This window comes from Barbus barbus (genome assembly GCF_936440315.1).
Source record: "Barbus barbus genome assembly, chromosome: 24".
NCBI classification, from domain to species: domain Eukaryota; kingdom Metazoa; phylum Chordata; class Actinopteri; order Cypriniformes; family Cyprinidae; genus Barbus; species Barbus barbus.
Window position 1 is genome coordinate 20,644,194 of NC_136752.1, and position 19,377 is coordinate 20,663,570.

The 19,377-nt window shown below is 38.5% G+C and overlaps 1 protein-coding gene across 2 annotated transcripts in view; it reads right to left on the bottom strand.

Annotated features, from left to right (window-relative positions):
• Positions 1 to 11,735, bottom strand: part of LOC306844269 (cyclic AMP-dependent transcription factor ATF-6 alpha-like) — a 37,226-nt gene extending 25,491 nt beyond the window's left edge. Inside the window, exons 1-7 of one of the 2 annotated variants that reach the window (XM_079376269.1) lie at positions 11,354 to 11,735; positions 10,632 to 10,711; positions 10,321 to 10,408; positions 10,052 to 10,149; positions 8,642 to 8,768; positions 8,360 to 8,563; positions 6,716 to 6,894 (exon numbers count right to left, since the gene is read on the bottom strand). In XM_079376269.1, coding sequence (XP_079232395.1) covers positions 6,716 to 6,894; positions 8,360 to 8,563; positions 8,642 to 8,768; positions 10,052 to 10,149; positions 10,321 to 10,408; positions 10,632 to 10,711; positions 11,354 to 11,444 — 867 coding nt within the window. In that variant the 5' untranslated portion in view covers positions 11,445 to 11,735. The remainder of the gene's footprint in view (positions 1 to 6,715; positions 6,895 to 8,359; positions 8,564 to 8,641; positions 8,769 to 10,051; positions 10,150 to 10,320; positions 10,409 to 10,631; positions 10,712 to 11,353) is intronic. The other variant, XM_079376268.1, reaches the window with a different exon arrangement.
• Between the last annotated feature and the right edge of the window lie 7,642 nt (positions 11,736 to 19,377).

Here is a 19,377-nt window from a genome sequence, read left to right on the forward strand (position 1 = left end):
TTTCTATGAACTTAGAAAAGTGCTTTGGGGGAAAAAATAATAAATCTAAAAGTCAAATACACTTGCCTGTTTTGTGAATTTTTTAACTTCACCTAGATCAAATAGTCTCTAAATCTGCATTCTGGAGCAATATCCTAGTTTCTAGATGGCATTCACAACAACCTATAATTAAAAGGAACAATTTACAATTTAAAAAGGAACTATAATTAAAGGAACAATTTAAAATTTTAACTCACATGTTGTTCCAAACCCGTATGTTGTTATTTTTCCATTGAACACAAGCACAGAATTTTTACATTATCTTCTCACATATTCTTTCCATACAATGACAGTTCAAAAAATTCTATATTAAAATACCATAAAAGTAGTCCATTTTTGTAGGTCTTGGCTGATATGCAACTATCTGTTATTAGCGGTAAGTAGTTGACATATAACTTTTAGAATTATGGAGTTGCTCAGATCATATTCCTTCCCTATTACTATGTAACTGCTAGTTTAATCAAGGCAGACTATGATTATCTAATATCTAGAGAGAAGAGCGGTCAATGTTAATAACAATTTACTATAACAAAACTTTCTACATTTTCTGACACATGGGCATGGCCAGTGCATTTTTTGAAATTAAATTAATACTTTTAGTCTGCAGTAGTGCATTAATTTGATTGAAACTGACATCAAAAGACATGTATAATGTTACAAAGATTACCATTTCAAATAAATGCTGTTCTTTTGAACTTTCTATTCATCAAAAAGGAGAATGTCTATTCATCCTGAAAAATGTACCACGGTTTTCATAAAAAAACATTAGCCAGCACACCAAATCAGCATATTAGAATGATTTGTGAAGGATTACGAGACCCTGAAGACTGTAGCAATGGCTGCTGAAAATTCAGCTTTGCAATCACATTAATAAATGACATTTTTAAATATATTGAAATAGAAAAGTTATTTTTAGTTGCATTAATTTTTCACAATATTACCGTTTTACTGTATTTGATCAAATTAGCACAGTCTTAACAAATACTCGCCAATTAATCAGTCAGGTAATATATTGGTTTATTAACAGTGTGTAAAGGAAAAGCACAAAGAGTCTCCGCCTACAGTCTTCTGGGGCATGGAAATAAAATCCGCTCGACGCTACACAGACTGTCTTGCCAAAGAACATTAATCTTAAACTGCTATAACAAAGCAGAACATACACTCTGCTACACCGTCATCAGCATTCAGCTGTTTCAAACATCCCACAACGCAATAACTCACAAGCAGCCATACATAAACACAGACACACACACACTCAGACACCTGCCCCACCTGTCAGTTTAGTGTTGAACTGCAATTCCTCCTAAACCCCCTCAAACCCAAAATCTCCTCTGAGGCCAAACCACAAGCAGCCCTAGTTAAACCACAGCTGTGCTAACCCTCCACAAATACACACACACACACACACACACACACACACTCAATAGCTCTCTATGAGCTGTGACAGTTTCAATGGGCCTTCACATTTTACCACTGCACAATCATGACATTTAAGCAGAAAAAAAAAAAGACAGGAATGATAAACATAGACTCTGACCTATTTTTAATCTTAAAAAATAACTTAATGGCATCAAGTGATTGTGTTTTTTGAAGATTACAGTTTCTCCCATGAAACCTGTTGGCTTTTAACCAAGGGATACAATCCACTGAATAAATATTTCTACAAAACAGTTCAACGACAATCCTTACGTCACTGTCGGTGACATGGGTGGGTTGGTGTTATTATTTTAACCATTAATTATATCAGTGTGTGAAAACAAACCCAATCAATCAATCATATATACACACACACACACACACATTTATACACACATTAAAATGTGTACGTATATATGATCCTACAAGCAGGAAAAAAAAAATCCTCATCCTTGAGCCTGATTACATAAGATGTATGAAATGCATAAAAGCATCACTTCATTTTTTCCTTTCTCTCTGCATAGAGTGGCCTGCGTGAGTGTGAGAGTTCATGCATAAGCGCATGTGTGTGTTTGCCACGTAGGAGTGCAATACCCCAACCAAGAGTCTGGAGCTCAGAATAAAGGACAAAAACAGAAGCAGGAGAGAGAGAACATGTGGCTGCGCTCTGCTAAAAAGTGTTGTTGTTTTTTTTTTTCTGAAAGCCGACAGACGTTGAGGCTACAGAGACAAGTCTTTCATCATATTCCCCTTAACGTCAGATCAAACTCAGTCATTGCTTACATACTAAACACATTAGATATTCTTCAACCTATTCACACCTCCAAACATATCATATAAATCGACATTTGAAACTTATTTTGGAGAATGATATTTCTAAAATGACATAAGACGATTTATAATTACAGACTAGAATAAAATCTGAAACCTGCAGAAGTGCGACATGCAAAGAAAATGTGGATTTTACAAGGAAACCACTGGAGACAATAACTGTTACTATAAATGTGTGAAGCTGTTTTGCTTCTCTTTCTGCCCAGACATTCACGACCGAGTCTAAATGACAGCTTGTGTGAACTGAATACATTGAACACTGTGTATTAAAAAAAAAAATTAAAAGAATTAAAAAAAAAAAAAAAAAAAAAAAACAGGCCATGAACTACCACATAAATGTGCATTTCATTCCCATCTGCACATGCATGGGGCTGTTGCACAGCTGATACTAATCGACTAAATAATGATAAAATATGGATCTAACTCAATGTGTCATATTTTAACACTGTTGGAAATAGAAATCACGGGAGGCTGTACCATGGGAGTTTTATATACATGGTCCATTCAGTTGAGCAACACCAGCGAAGTAAATGCTCGTTCATAAAAACTGTGCAACTGTGTGCTTTTAATGGCATGTGCTGAATAATGCTTCCGTGCATGTAATAAAATTAGTTATGGATGGATATCCTGGTGATTTGGAGCAGGCAGCTGCAATGTGATATAGTATCCCCCCCCCAACCAGATGCCTTCAAGGTGCTTCCAATGCTACATAATGACTGCAATGTAAATACTGGACTATAATGATACTATCGCACTAATAAATGCATAAATGCATTCATATGACTCCATTATTAGGGTGTACAATGTAGACAATGTACTGCCCACATAGGTGGGACAATGAATCACACCAGGTACTGACCAGGCAATAAGAATGAAGACGAATTAATGATAATAAAGATGAAACATTATGATAATTAAAATGCATCCCCTAGTGAAAAATAAATATACTAAAATGTATTTGAAATACATTCACGCTAAATATACTACAAATACATTTACATATGTGCTTAATAAAAATACCCTGCAATTGTACTTTTAGAATAATAAACTGCTATACTTACAGTCTGCTAAATTGGAACATCTAACTAATTTGTACTTAATGTACTTTAATTGTGCAGAAGTAGTGCTGAAGTCCAACTAAATTTATACTGAAGTATATCTGATAGCGCTAAAGTGGAACTATTGTTCCACTTGTGTTAATAGATTTGAACTATACTTAGTATGAAATAAATGTATTTTACATATATTTTTTTTTTACTAAAAAGGTCATTATGATACTTGAATTATTTTAATTAAAACATACTGTTGACAAAAAACAATCATGTGAAGAAAAAAAAAAAAAACTACAAGGACACACTAAAAATGTCTAAATACTGATAGTGTGAATATGCAAATACCATAACACTATAAACACATTTTAATATCCTAAACGGTCTTAAAAACATGTAAACCAATAACACGCAAAGCAAGATGACTTCACAATAAAGTAATGTCTTAACAATAGCAACACGTGTAAAAATAATTACAATGTTTATACATGACTACATTCTTGAACATTCATGTCATTTTAGACAGTCACTAAATGAAGCATTGCATTTTTTAACGAAATTTAGTATGCCATGTGTCAAATAATATTACATGATGAAATAGTGACTAAATTTAAGGCACATTTTCATCAAAAAATCAACATCTCACAGTAGATGGTTGACATGGATTAAAACATTTGAAAGGTGTTTTATCTGGCTGACTGATTTCTCACACAACTGTTGTTAAAAAGTCTGATGTTCAGCAGTAATTCTTGACATTACCCAGTGATGTTTACTACATGGCCTGTGTTTATCAGTACTTCTATGGAGGTCTGTTCACTCACTGTTCTCTCCCAATCAATGCCACCCTATCTACAAATGAACCAAACTTATGTACACACAGGTGCTCTGTTTTTTTGAAATTCAGAGAATTTGTAAAGAGCAGGCAGTGAAAGCTGTAATAACCTCTAATGTAGAAAAGACAGCACTAAATGCACAGGAATTTGGGACTAATCCTGAACTCTATTTAATTACTCTAAGGTCAGCTGAATCTACAGTATGTCGGAACAAATACTTTAATGGAAAATAATGAGCTCACTGGGGACTGATGCTAACAGTAAAATCAATAATATTATGAAATATTATTACAATGTAAAATAACTGCTTTCCTTTTTCATATATTTCAAAATGTAATTTAAATTTATTCCTGTGATGGCAAAACTGAATTTGTCATTGGATTCTTCAGAAGTCTACTATTACTGCCAAAGAAAAGGGGTTTTCAACAAGAGCTTCACGACCCCTAGGGAGTCCACAACAGTAGTGCAGGGGGTTCGCCAATTATTGTTTGATATCAAATTATTTTTTGTAAAAAAAGGGATAAAATACAATAAACACATTTATATGGTAGATACGACAACTTAAGATTCTAGTAACTTTTTAAAATGTAAGCATCGTAGAAGTATTTAAATACATCAATATGGTTCTGTTTGTGTTTAAAAGGCAACACTCAATTTGATACAATATGTACTAGGTGTCCCTTCTTTGCCTCTTTATCCAACGTCATCCTTACTATAGCAATACGTGCTCTTCTCACCTAGAGGTCCTAATGTGTGTCTCTCCTATTTCTACAATAACATCCCCTCCTCCTCTCTGTACTATAAACAGAGTCTAATTTGTCGCATCTGGTTAGGGCTTTTCGCTGATGTCAGGACAGCACATATGGAAGAACACATGCTTTTGATTAAGAAACCATTTGATGAGTAAATACTATCAAAGTAAGACCAGATCCATGGTCGTTCAGGTTCCCTCTCTATCTTTTGTGGTCTCCATATTTATTTAGAGTCGCAGTGAGTAATTCACACAACTAGCACTATTAAACTATAACCATTATAATCAAACAGGTTTCCAAATCACCCCATTCTACTGTACGGAATACCGGAAAGCCCCACCCCAAACTCACGCTATTGGTCGAGCCAGTGTTGCCATGTCGAGACACCCAAACAAACAAAGCAATGTGGAAAGTACTGCAGTCACACTTTTTGGGGATGTCAATCAATTTAAATTTTTGGGAGAGGAAATAACACAGCAGCAGCCGTAAAGCTTTGAGCAAATACACTAGAATTAGAGACTGATGCTATACTAAGTATTACTTCCATACTGAAATTGCACATTAAATGTCTAAAGAAAAATTATCTTTTAAAATCACAATTACATGTTACAGTTACAATATAATAGAATTTTTTTCTCAAACTTTGAGAAAAGTTTGAGGGGGGGGGGGTTAAAAACTTATTTGGCAAACATGCCTTACATAGATCAGAGGCAACAAAGACATTTATAATTTTTATAATATTTAAAAAAAACTGCTCTCCAAGTAGAAAGTTATTTGTATATTGCATTATACGTAATATATTGTATTGCATTATTTTATATTGTAATATTTCACAATAATTTAAATGCAGTCTTTGTGAGAGTAAGAGACTTTTAAAAGCAAACAAACATAAAAAATCTTACACCAAACTTTTGAACAATAGAGTAACTAATTATTTAATCATGAATATTAGTGTATATTCACCACAACTTGAGAAAATACTATATTATTAGAAAAGTGGCTGATGTTTTTTTTGTATTTGGGCCCAAGATAAATTATCAGGCCAAAGATGTTCCATAACAAGGTACTACAGATGAGAGCAAGTTTTTGTAGCCATAACTTCACTGACAGCTGATATTTAAAATTCCTCTTGAAGATCATTACAGATAATTCACAATGAGACCATGCAAAAGTTTATTTTTGTATAAATATTTGCAAACACTTCAACGAATGTTTGCATAGAGATTATTATGACTGCAAACCACATTTGCCATCTAAACTACAAGCCAAGGCAAATCATGTCGGCTTGTACATCAGTCCATTGCCATTCAACAAAACTGCTGCTCTTCTGGTCTCGTTATTTTATAGCACATTTGACACCAAAAAACTAATTTTACATCAATACCGCCAAGTCTTTTACTTCCACTGTCAAGCATCTGGCTTTCTGAAAAACCGAATCTTCATAACAGATCTTTCTTGATGCAGATCTGGACCTGGGAGAACTGCACACTAAATTGGGTTACTTTAAAATAAATAAATAAATAACTAGTTGGTGAGTTGCCATAAACGAATTGGCTAAGCAATCTTACAAAACTTTTTAGTGATTGTGCCATCTTAAAACTGCAGCAATGCAAGCTGTCAGCATATTAGCTCTGCTGCTAAAAATATCAAAACTGAGCTTGTTGAACTCTGTTGAACTAGCTGAATGACAGCTGACTGGAACCATATGCAGTGATGATTTAGAAGTCACAAAATACATCAAAAGCATCCTTAACTAATTTAATACCCAGTGTTTTGCGGTCATGCAGAAACTTACATCATCCTCAGGGATGGAATTCTGCAGTGTCATGGCAACCACAGGAGATGCTGTTACCGGTGCAACAGAGACAGACCTGTCCTGAGCCAGTGTTGGCACTGTGACTACATGCGTGGGCACCACCTGAGGCGTCTGAAGCTGGACAACCCGAGTAGGCTGAGATAGCAGCATTCGCTGACCTGCAAGAGAAGCATACACTGTTTATACACGTCACCATTCAAATTCATTAAGAAATGTGTTGAGTCCCACATTTTTCTTCACTACGGATTTTACGAATCACTAATCACAACACTCTGAAAGTAAAGTTTCCACAGCATAAACTGGTATAATAACCATAAGGAGAGAAAAACTGTTTTAATCAAAAAAGGAAACAGTTTTGCTAAGCACCATCCTTAACCCAGAGCCAAACACGTCACCTCCAGGTAACACGGACAAACACAATTTGTCAGGCGTGACGGGCTGCTATTGGTGTTGAGTTAAATGAGAGGAATTTGTGGTGGCTCCCAACCAGGGGTCATTCCAAACGACTTCCATTCTCTCAGCCACCCACTGACTTACCCATCAGTCTCCCAACAAACTACAATTAACCTCGCATCAAAACTCTGCGGTTAGCCAGAAAATAATTACTGTAGCAGAACGCAATCAGTTCAAAGTGCACTTCCACAATCTTTCGCACAGATGGATTCAATACATATATAAGCAGCTTGTGGCAGCGCTCTCTTTTTGCAAAAGGCTCCTGCTGAGAAAATTAGAAAAAAATAAAAATACAAATAGTACACAAATAGTGCTGTGTCATGTACCATTTATAAACCAAACTGCAGGCCTTATTCTAAGAAACAAGTCATACAATTCTCAAAAATTGAATGAGAATTGACTGTTTGGACACACCGGAGTACCAAGTCTCTAGTGTTTCAGAGAAGATGGGTACAGGATAAGATTTCAATTCAGGCTGCTCTTGCCTTCTGCTCCGCTTGTGTTTCCAGAGGTGTGTGAGGTAAATGTTTATACTACGCATGAGGAAATGGATACTGAACCTCGCAGATTCCTGAGAGCCATAGTTTAACACTCAAGACATTAAACAGAGTCAACCATTTCATCAGAGAACTCCGAAATCTTTTTCCTTCTGTGCTCAAAATAAATCAACACTGACTACACCAAGAATTAAAGCACTAATTTAAAGGTACAAATATCTTACATATAGAGAGAGAGAGAGAGAGAGAGAAAATATGTGAATTCCTTGTTAATTACTCTATTTGTACGTTTACATTAGCACATTCATTCTTAGTGTAGTCAAGTTTTGATTTTCACACATTTTGTATATTATGTTGAGTACACACATTATGTGTACTGACATAAAAGGATGCACCAGCAGTTCAAGAATAATACCCGGTCTGCCTGAAGATAGACTTGAAATGAGACGCCCACCAATAGCACAAACAAAAATTGATGCCTTAGTGCCATCTGCTGTTTTTTTGTAAGCATGCAGCAAGGGCTGCAATACAACCTAAAATAAACCACTGATTTCAACTTGTAACAAAAATGTGATCAACAAAAATAATAAAAGTGATCAAACATACCAAGACTTCCTATTACATATCAGACTTTATCAGATTAAAAGTGTGGCAGAATGGGTTTCTTTATTACCTGTAGAGGGTGCTGGTTGAATGGTGACTGGTGGAGGTTTTACTACAGGCAGAACTGTAGTCTGAAGAGGCTGGATGATGATGGTCTTAGTCTGAAGGGATGCTGCAGCATGGGAGATGGGCATCGTGGTAATGAGCGGTTTAGGCTGAATGGAAACCTTGGGGCTAAGCTGAATGGGCCTCTTTGCTGGCTGGAGAGGCTTTGCTGTGTGAACAAATGTATCCTGTTATTACAAATTGAAGACGAATGATTCAAAGAAGGAAATTAATGTACTTCGCCTACCTTTTGACTGAGTGGTCCTCTTGGAAGGCTTCGTCTCAGCAGGTGGCTCAGCAAAGCCGCTTGAGTCAGAGCAGACAGACAGCGGTGAGGGCTGAGAATGCCAGGAGACGGGAGACAGTGCCTCATCCTTAAAAAAGAATATATAAAATAAGAATAAAAATTTGCAGCATGATGCAGGAATATCATGAAATGCCGTCAGTGCCCTTACATAGAAGAAAGGAGAACTGAAAGTGCACTCAAGCATGGGAACACTGGGGTGTGAATCCAGATGGTCAAGAAGTCTACATATTACTTAACTGTTTGCAGACTTTGCACATATCAAACGACTGATCAATAAATGCATAAATACCTACAGAACACCTGTGATACCACCCACTACTACCTCATGTTTTAATGCATATTCAATCATTGCCTTGCTAGTTATAACCAGTCATGTATGTCATGTTTCTTTAAACATGTTAAAAATAGTTGAACTTATAAAATGCATGTAGTCCCCAGCATTTAGTTTAATTCGCCCAACCATCTATTTTCAGAAAGCAATAAGCTGCTTCTTATACGCCCCTTCCTGTACGTGTATGCCCCTTTGCAGGATGTTGCATCATTCAGTAACAACACGTATTAACATTCAGTTTATGTTATGCAAACTATAACAAATATGTCATGTTAAATAACTCACTAACTTTCATCAAAACTGTGAGGTGACGCTGAGATTCTAGTGTTTAGGATTTCACTAAAACAATGTGTATTTGTCAGTGACATTATAGTTCTTTGAAACCTTGAAAGGAACACTACCTGATTTTGAAGAGTCAACACACATCACAAAATAAGACTGGACACTTCTCAATGTGAGACCGATTAATTAGTTTGATGATGTGCTGAGAGCCGATTAAGACATTCATTAACACACTGGAGTCTTAATTAGACACCTAATTCACATGGGTGTATGTGCGCGTCTGCCCTCTTGATCCCTGAACTACAGCAGCTGGCAGGATCAGTGAAGCTCAAACACACTCCATCTGCGCCTCTGACTGATTAAGTCAATAAAGACAAAAAAAAAAAAGAATTTGTGTGCGTGTATTTATAACAAAAAATGAATTAATTAAATAAAATATTGCATTTAAAATTGCATAAAAATTATATTTGATATATCTTAATCATTTTATTATAAGATACTTCAAATGTAATTTTTATAAAATTTTGTGTCTCATTAACTATTACATATATCTTTGCATATCGATACATGTACAAAATAAATTTGTGTGCAGGTTAGTTTCTCTGTGATTGTAAACAGGGTGGAGTCCAATAACACTGGGCATTTTTCAAATTACTTCCTGACAAATAAGATGCTAATTTCAGTGGGTAGAAATACTAAAGGACTGCGTATTTGTTTTGGGGTGGAGTTTGACTCACATGTGTGGAGCACGGTGAGTGGGGCTCCACTGATGCTGGGGAGGACACTGAACTGAGCGTGTGGTTTGGTGACAGTGAGTCCACGGTTACATCACCATCTGTGAGAGCCGATAGAGAGAAAAAGGATAGAAATGCTTTCGTAAATTTTGCTTTGGTAATACTTGAAGCAATTTTCAGAAATATCAAGTTACTTTGAATTTATTGCTGCTATAGACATTTAGGAACATTTGAAAAGATTGTCCAGTCCACTGAAAACTTAAAATTAGTACCTGATCGAGGGCTACCACTTTCTCTCCAGCCATCCGAATTCCATGCTGGGGGCTCAATGTCAAAGTTCAGGTCAGGAACAGAGGTGTCCTAACAGAGAACAGATCCAAAATGCTTAAATTGCTTACATTTTTTCTACAAATCTCTGGTTAAAGCTACGGTCAAACCAAAAACAAAAGCTATAAAAAACTTGTTGGTCATTAAAAGATGCAATCTGATTTTCAAAATGCAATTCGAAAAAAGAAAATTAAACCCATATTTGACAAACATGTATCATATTTTGACAGATTATCTTTGCAGGGGTTTGACTCACATAGCCTACACTTTCCACCAGAGCCTTCAGAAGCTCGTCAGCATCCCCAAGACCTTCCAGCTCATCAAACAAACTGATATCTACACAAGTAAAAGACATTGTTGTGAAATTAAGCATGACCAAAGGCAGAATGATGCAAAACAAAGGAGTAAAGCCAACAAACCAAGTGCTGAAAGCATGAGTGCAAGACATGAAATCAAAAATGTATCAGTGTCACAATCTTCTTTTGAGTTGTGGGTTTGTAACCAGGTCATACTACCTGCCACCATTCACACTTAGGTGTTATGTAACAAGTAATTTGGTTTCAATTCCAGCTTCTTTTATATGTTGACACACTGTAATTTACTAGTATAACCTGTGTATTCACAATACGATATGAACTATACGAATTAATATGAATATAAATAGTATATGAACATGAATACATAAAGTTTAATCCAAAATAAATGTGTAATAATACAAAGTTAAATAAACGAAGTTTATATTTTATCATGTTTATATTTTCGATTCAACTAACGTACATTTTAAAATTGAAGCCTGCGGATCGATGAGTGGGAGACAGGTTCACCAGTCAGTTATCAAAGTTACAGCATACGGAAAATGATTATACATATAAGTCGCTTCATAAAGACACTTTTCTATACAGAATTTGGCGTTTATCGCGAGCAGCACGCGCAGTGATGGGTATTTCTAGAAAGCGTATCTTAGTAAGATAATCTTACCCCACTCTCCATCCTGATCGATGGAAATATCCCCCGCTTCCTTATTCATCATCGATGGATTTACGAAATCTAACATCAAATCTGACGACATTATGACACGAACACATTAGTAAGGATTAAAAGTGAGTCGGATGAGGAACACTAGTTATCGATGAGTTCTGCGTGAAGTTGTACACACTCGCATTTCCCGATTCTGATGAAACTACATAACACTGCAAGTACACGTCTAGTTTCACGGTAACTCTACGGGTGCCGGAGTGGGACACACACAAGCCTTTTTGTAACCGGCTTGTTTTTTCATCTCTACACCGCAAGGTGGTAGTAGCAAAGCAATCTCTGGTAGTAGACAGTCGGTCTTCCAGCAATTTCGCACTCTCGTCTCATTTGGGCGAATCGGTTCATTTGAACAGTTAATTTAAAGAGTCGGTTAAAAAGCCATCAAGTGGATCATTTCCTGTCATGTTTACATTTTCTGAAACGTCTCAGTAAAGCCCCGTTACGGCGCCCCTGTTTATTAAAAACATTTTATACCGTAATTTCATGTGTCCCAGTTCCGTTTGTTGCAGTTATGCTTCAACCAGAACCTAAAGTTAGGCCTAATTTGCATTCAAGTTAAACAAAAAAAAACTCTTTTTGCACGTTCTAACAAAATGTCGTAAACCAACTTTTTTTTTATGCGTGGTGACAAACCTGATATAAACATATTTACAGTGCGTTTTATTTGTAACTTCTGCTCAATTAACTCGCTTTACTCCATATACAGCTCTGCCCAACTGTATAGACACCGTTAGCTGATCAATTGAAAAGATTCGACTCAAAAGAACGATTCATTTGGCAATCCGACATCCTTATTTCGCATTTGACAGGTACGCTATGATGAAATTTAAATGTTAACATTGCGTTTAAGATCTATATTAAAGTGTTCGTGATCGATTTATTTTTATATCAGATCTCGTTTTTTAAACACAAGCTTTACACTGTTAGTTTCGGTTAAAATGACTCGTTTGAATAGCAAAACAATGAGCATGGGCATTTATTAATCACCGTAGCCTATTAGAGATAGTGTGGGCCATTTGCAAATATAGACATGTAATCACTGCTTGAAAGATGACACTTTGACGTGCCGGGCCACAGGATATCCTATTTAAAGCATCAGTGTTGGATAAATGATACAAGAGTTGTAGCTTATTATATATTCACACACACACACACACACACACACTGTAAGAATAATTGTATGCTAATTCTTTATTTGAGTGACAATAGAACACAATAAAACAATTAACAGGCACAGAGGCTGACAATAGGAACTGAACAAAACATGAAATAAAAATATCTAGGAATATTAAAACTGTTTTGTAAAAACCAGGTTGCTTATTCATAGGCTCTTCATATTCCTTGTTAAGTTTCTAAATGTCAGAGCATCAAGTCACACTGGCTGGTTTGAAGATCTGGAACAGGTGTTCATAACTATAATCCTGTTGGTCTTCTCAGGACATTGTCAGCTTAACCTGAGGTGGTCTACAACAATCTCAGCTGGATCTGACCCTCTTACACATATTAGCCAAGGCCTGTTCTTGTGTTTTCAAAAACGTAAACCTAAAAGTTTTATTTGAAATGTAGCCATTGCTTACTAAAAATTAAACAAAACCTTCATAGAATGAGCGTGTGTGGTTCAAGTCAGGTTAAAATAATATTATCTATTTGCTACTCACTGGTTTATGTGAACATAGGTTAGGTTTTATGGCAAAAACAGCCATGTTAAGCACTGTAAAAGTCATTCATTCTGAGTTTTTTAAGGTAAAGCATCCAGTGACAAACTCATTTGAGTAAGAGGGTTTTGAGGCTTTTTCTTTGTTTCATCATGAAGCAGTATGGTCTATTCAGGTTAATTGTGTGTAAACCCACCAGCCCCCTCCCACAAACAGTCTGAGGATTAACAGGTTAAGGTAACACACGTCAAAAACATCCATTTGGAATGGATTAGAGCTTTGATCACCCTGTCTTTATGTTGCCACAGGAACTTGTTGGTTCAAAATTGTGCTTACTGCACCAAACTTAAATCGACAAGCAGGCAAAAAAGCATAACCCAACTGAAAGTTAGTTTGAGAAGCAAAGCAGCGAGTAATGCAATAAAAGCAAATCATATAGTACAATTTTAGAGCTTTCTACTGGAAAACAGCTGAAGAGCGATGTATATCTAAAACTGAAGGATTCCTGACATCACAATTCGATAAAATCACTCCCACTCAATTTCTGTGCTCCAATTACACTTGCATCTCTGTGGGTGTTTTCACTCAAGAGAAAGCAGAGGTTTGAATAAAAAATGGAGGTTAAAGATAGAAAAGAGCAGAAGAGTGTAAGCAGAGAGTAAGACATTTCACAAACATAGCCCTCTGCTCTCTTCGTATTTTGTTAGTGTGATGGATGTGCTCCGAGATTAATGATGTTGAACAAAGTTGTTGAGCATCGTCTCCTCCAAGCGACAACAGAAGAGGATCACTTATCATCTCAGCTTGTGTGAGGGGGATTTGTGGAGGATTTGGAGAACATATGAGTGGACTGTAGAGAAAAAGAACAGACTGGAAGGAGAGTATTTGACATGGGTTACCAGTTTCCTAATAGAAAGACAATTCATAACATGCACGTGTGTCAGAGAGATATGTTACAGTAAAACACACACTGACACAAACTTGTTGGTCTTCATCCTTTGGTTTGTGTGGATGATGTAGAGTTAGCCGGTGGCCTAGGTTTGGTGTGCTGGGGGTGGGACGTGGCTGGGACACATTGTTTGTCTGGATGGGTTTCTGAATACAAAGGGATTACTGCATACGGTTTGGTTCACTGACAGCTCTGACTGTGAGTGTGTTTGTTAGTGTGTAAGAAAGAGTGTGTGGCTGATTAACTTAGAGATAAGGTGGCAAAAGAAACATGATGGAGGTTAAAAGAGGCAGAAAAAATAAAAAACAACAAATTAAATGAAAGGGATAGTCTGTTACGGAAGCAGACTTCACACAAAGGGATAATAATAATAATAATAATAATAATAGGTAAGGTTTATTTACAGATAACCAGGATCCAGGACACAACACTCAGAGAGAACACAAGAGGTAAGTACACAGGCAGGTAGGTAACAGGTAGGTAGCTGAGATAGCATACAGGAGTCCACTTCGTATGAATGAGACCAGATGTCAGAGAGTAGTGAGGTGTGTGGTTTTATTGTGTGGCTTGATGAGGTGCAGATTACGTGCAGGTGTGCTCATTAGAATTCAGGTGAAGGTGCTCATTGTGATTGGCTGGTCTGAGAGCCTGGTCTATCTGTGACATTACCCCCCTCTCCATGGCCCGCTCCAGAGGGCCGAAAACCCCAACGTCGTGGTGATCTCCCCCTTCCTCTGGGAGCTGGACGATCTGGATGAGTAGAATGGAATCCCTCCAGTAGAGTTGGGTCTAAAATGTCATCTCTGGGGACCCATGACCTCTCCTCTGGACCATAATCCTCCCAGTCCACTAGGTACTCCAAGCGACCACCACGGAGCCGGGAGTCCAGGATTTCCGTCACCTTATAGATAGCTCCGTCCTCCAGTATTAGCGGGAGAGGGGGTTCCTCACTTGGACCAGGCTCTGTGGAGGGAGAAACAGGAGAGTGATAAGGTTTCAGGAGTGATACATGAAAGGTAGAATTAATTCTGTATTGTGGGGGTAACTGCAACTGAAAGGTGACCGGGTTGACTTGTTTCAAGATGGTGAAGGGACCAACATATCTGGGACTTAGCTTTTTGAAGGGCAGGCGCATTCTGATGTCTCTCGTTGACAGCCAGACCTTCTGTCCAGTTGATACTGTGGAGCTTCGGACCTGTGAAGGTCTGCTGTCATCTTGCGCCTGCACACTGCTCGCTGGAACTGATGGTGAGCATCGTCCCAGACCCTCTTGCTCTCTCGGAACCAGTAGTTGACCGCAGGCACTTCCGATGGTTCCCCTGACCAAGGGAATAGTGGTGGCTGGTAACCGAGTACGCACTGGAAGGGAGTGAGTCCAGTAGAAGCTTGACGTAAGGAATTCTGGGCGTACTCGACCCAGCCAATGAACTGGTTCCAAGATTCCTGGTGGCTGTGGCAGAAGGTTCGTAGGAAGTGGCCGATTTCCTGGATCTTCCTCTCCGTCTGCCCGTTCGTCTGGGGATGGTAACCAGATGATAGACTCACGGTCACACCTAGGAGTTTAAAAAAGCCTTTCCATACTCTGGAGATAAATTGTGGACCTCAATCAGACACAGTATCTGAAGACGTAATTGAATAACAACTCAGCCATCTCCATGGCTGTGGGTAGGCCTCTAAGGGGAAGGAGTTGACAGGACTTAGAAAACCGGTCAACAATCACCAATACACAAGTATTACCATCAGATGCAGGCAGGTCGGTGATGAAGTCTACTCCTAGATGTGACCATGGACGGTTGGGAACGGGCAGCGGGAGGAGCTTGCCTGCTGGTAAATGGCGAGGGCTCTTGGACATGGTGCATTCCGCGCAGCCCTGGACGAACCTTCTCACATCCCTGGCCATGCTGGGCCACCAGTATCGATCTTTCAGCAGCGAGAGGGTGCTGTTGGTCCCTGGGTGGGTTGGTCTCTGGGACCATACTGCATACCAGGTGGGCAGCCCGGCGAAGTGGCTGTGGAGGCATTGGCAGGAGTATCTGGCTCAGGACTCCACTGAATGGGACAGGCAATGATCTTTTCTAGAATGATTGACTCAGGTTCCTCGTCGTTTTCTTCAGGAGCATGGATACGGGACAGGGCGTCAGCCTTTAAATTTCTCGGTCCTGGACGATACGTGATAGAAAAGTTAAACCGGGTAAAGAAGAGTGCCCAACGGGCCTGGCGGGGATTGAGTCGTTTAGCATCTCGTAGGTATTGCAAGTTTTTATGGTCGGTGAGGACTGTAAAAAGGTGTTGTGCGCCTTCCAGCCAATGCCTCCACTGGAATCTTACATTTATGTTGTTTAATGCCCGGTAATCAATGCAAGGCTGCAAGCCTCCGTCCTTCTTGGCCACGAAGAAAAAACTCGAAGCAGCAGGGGAGGTGGAAGGGCAGATGTAACCTTGCTTAAGATCCTCACTGATATACTCCTCCATGGCCTTCTGTTCAGGAAGTGACGGGGTAGATTTTACCCTTGGGCACTGGCTCACCTGGCAGGAGATCAGTCGCACAGTCCCATGGCCTATGAGGAGGTAATTGGGAGGCCTTCTTCAGGCTGAAGACGTCTCTGAAGGGGGCATAACATGATGGTATGTCAACAGATTGCTTCTCGACTGGACTTTCTATGGACGTAGAATTTACCGGGATCTTCTGAACAGCTCGATTGAGTGGTTGCGGGATTCTAGGAAAACAATCTGGAAAACAGGGAATGCCCCACTTCAGGACCTCCCCGGTGCGCCAATAGATTTGGGGTTCATGTTGTACGAACCACGGGCGCCCGAGTATGATGTCAGTGAGTGCTCCCTCCAGAACCAGTAGGGTGATGCTCTCTTCATGCAACTGACCAAATCTTATTTGAACGGGACCGGCGCTGTATCTGACAGTAGTTTGTCCAATGGGCTTTCCAGTTATCGAGTGGATTTGGTAGATGGTTTGGTTGGCAAAGGTCGAGAGTTTGAGTTGGCGGCAGAGGCTTCCTGAGATTAAGTTCCTGGCGGAACCGGAATCAAGAAGGGCTTGCACTGGAATGGAGACATTAGGGGCAGTAAGCATGACTTCAGCTGTGAGCGGCTTCATATTCTGACTGATGGGCTGGATGACACTCACCAAAAGTCGAGGCGGGCGAACTGGGCATGTAGATCTTATATGCCCACTCTTTCTGCAGTATAGGCATAATCCATCTTTCAGTCGCCTCTGCCGCTCATAATCAGATATATGAGTACGATCCATTTGCATGGATTCATGGGTAGGTTCTGGAGGGAGGCTTGCCTCTGGGTGGCGGAAGGGAGGAGAACAACGGGCTAAGGATGGCTGTTCAGCAAGACAGGATTGCATGCGTGTGGCGCAACGGATAGACTGTTGAACTCTTCAGACCACAGGTGTCATCCAAGCTGGCAAGCTTGTAGTAAATTGGAAAACGAAACTCTTTGGTTACCAACTTTCTTCAGAATATCTTCTTTTGTGTCCAATAAAAAAAGAAAGTCATAGGTTTGGAACAAAGTGAGGATGAGTAAATGACCCAAATTAAATTTTTTGGTGTACTTGGGTGTACCGCCAATAACACCGAAATGATTGAGCAAAGTGTATAAAAATTTATTATTAGCTGACAGTTATGCCACAAGAAACTGAGTGCAACTTGATTTCTTTTCATGTTTAACCCCAAAAAATGGCTTAAAAAGAAAAAACCAATAAGAGCAAAAAGGAGAGGATAACAAATTGCAGGCCTTACACCATGTGCCACCATTAAGCCCACACAAAGAGAGCAGTGACAAATGACCATTTTAACTGTTCGGTTTGACTTTAATAAATTAACATGATCTAATAGACTTAAAAAAAATGGGGTTCAAACAGAAAGCCTTGATTGGTGTGAGATGGGTTGGAAAAAAAGCCATTCATCTTGTTTACCATGGTGTTGTGTTCTTTAATGGGTCATTTACAATGAGGGGACAGAGTATGTGGGGGTTGTGGGATGGGGTGGGCTTATCCTCAAACCTACAGGGAGGGGCCTTGTGAAGTCACTGGTCATCTTGAGCACTAACCCCACACTAGTTCAAGACTGGTGAATGCTGGTGGCTTCTGAATAACCTTCGGAGGTAGTGAGAGCTCACCCTTGTATGACCCCACACTCTGAGAAACAGTCTGGGGGGAATTGCAAGGAGTCTTTGAGCCATCACACTGAATATGAGCAGGCAGACAGACAGATCTCAATCTCAAATATCATTATATTCCTCAAAATACTCATAAATCCAAGGCACTCGAGTAGTGTGAAAAAATTAAACAGCCTTTATTCACAGGCTTTAGAATTTAAAAACAACACATTTGTGCACTGACGCGTTGCGACTAACTCACCTTCATCAGGTTGTCAATTTACAAACACACTCAAGAGTTCATTTAAACAATCAGTTTGTCACCTGACATAGTCACCGGAACAGGTATCAAAGCAACAACGAGAGAATTACTTATCGTAATTATAATCATACCCAATAAATTCAAATCAATTCAAGACACTGTAACAAGTATTAACAAAGTTAATTAATTAAAAAATTAATTAATAATAATAATAATAATAAAGATATATATAGTAATCTCAAAAAATACATCAAGTACAAAGAAATCAATTACAAAAACGGAGAAAAATCCAATTCTCCATTTAAACCTGGAAATTGTGTTGCTTTCAAAATGTAAATACAGAAAGACTCTCTCTGTTGTAACTTTTGTATCCTATCTCCTCTTCTCATTGACCTCGGAATATGCTCTATACCCACTATTTTCAATGTACTGGAGTTACCATGATTCTCTCTATAATTTAAGACCATGGGATATTGAGGATTACAGATTCGTATAGCATTCTTATGTTCTGCTAATCTCAGTTTTAATTTCCTTTTAGTCATCCCTATTTAAAAACAACCACACGGACACTCCTACCTATACACCACAAATGAAGTATTGCAATTTATAAATTAATTTACCTTAAACTTACGGCCTGATTTTACATCAATAAAAATATTTGTCTTAACAATATTCTCACAATGATTTTTTTTTTGCGTAATTTTTAATGTATCATTATATTCCTGTTTGTTTTACTTTAGTTCTTAATCTTGACATAATCCAGGTTTGCATTAACAGTTATTTTAGTGAATGCAAACAAATATACTCAAATATAGTCAACTTAAAATAAACACAATATTTTGCCAATTACATATTGCACAGTTATGTGAACTGCAACATGTGCTCATGACAACTTGTAACTTCTTACATTTTGGCAAGCTGGTGACTAATTTGGACAGTCACATTCATACACTTTTATACCGTCTGCTCACACCCCACT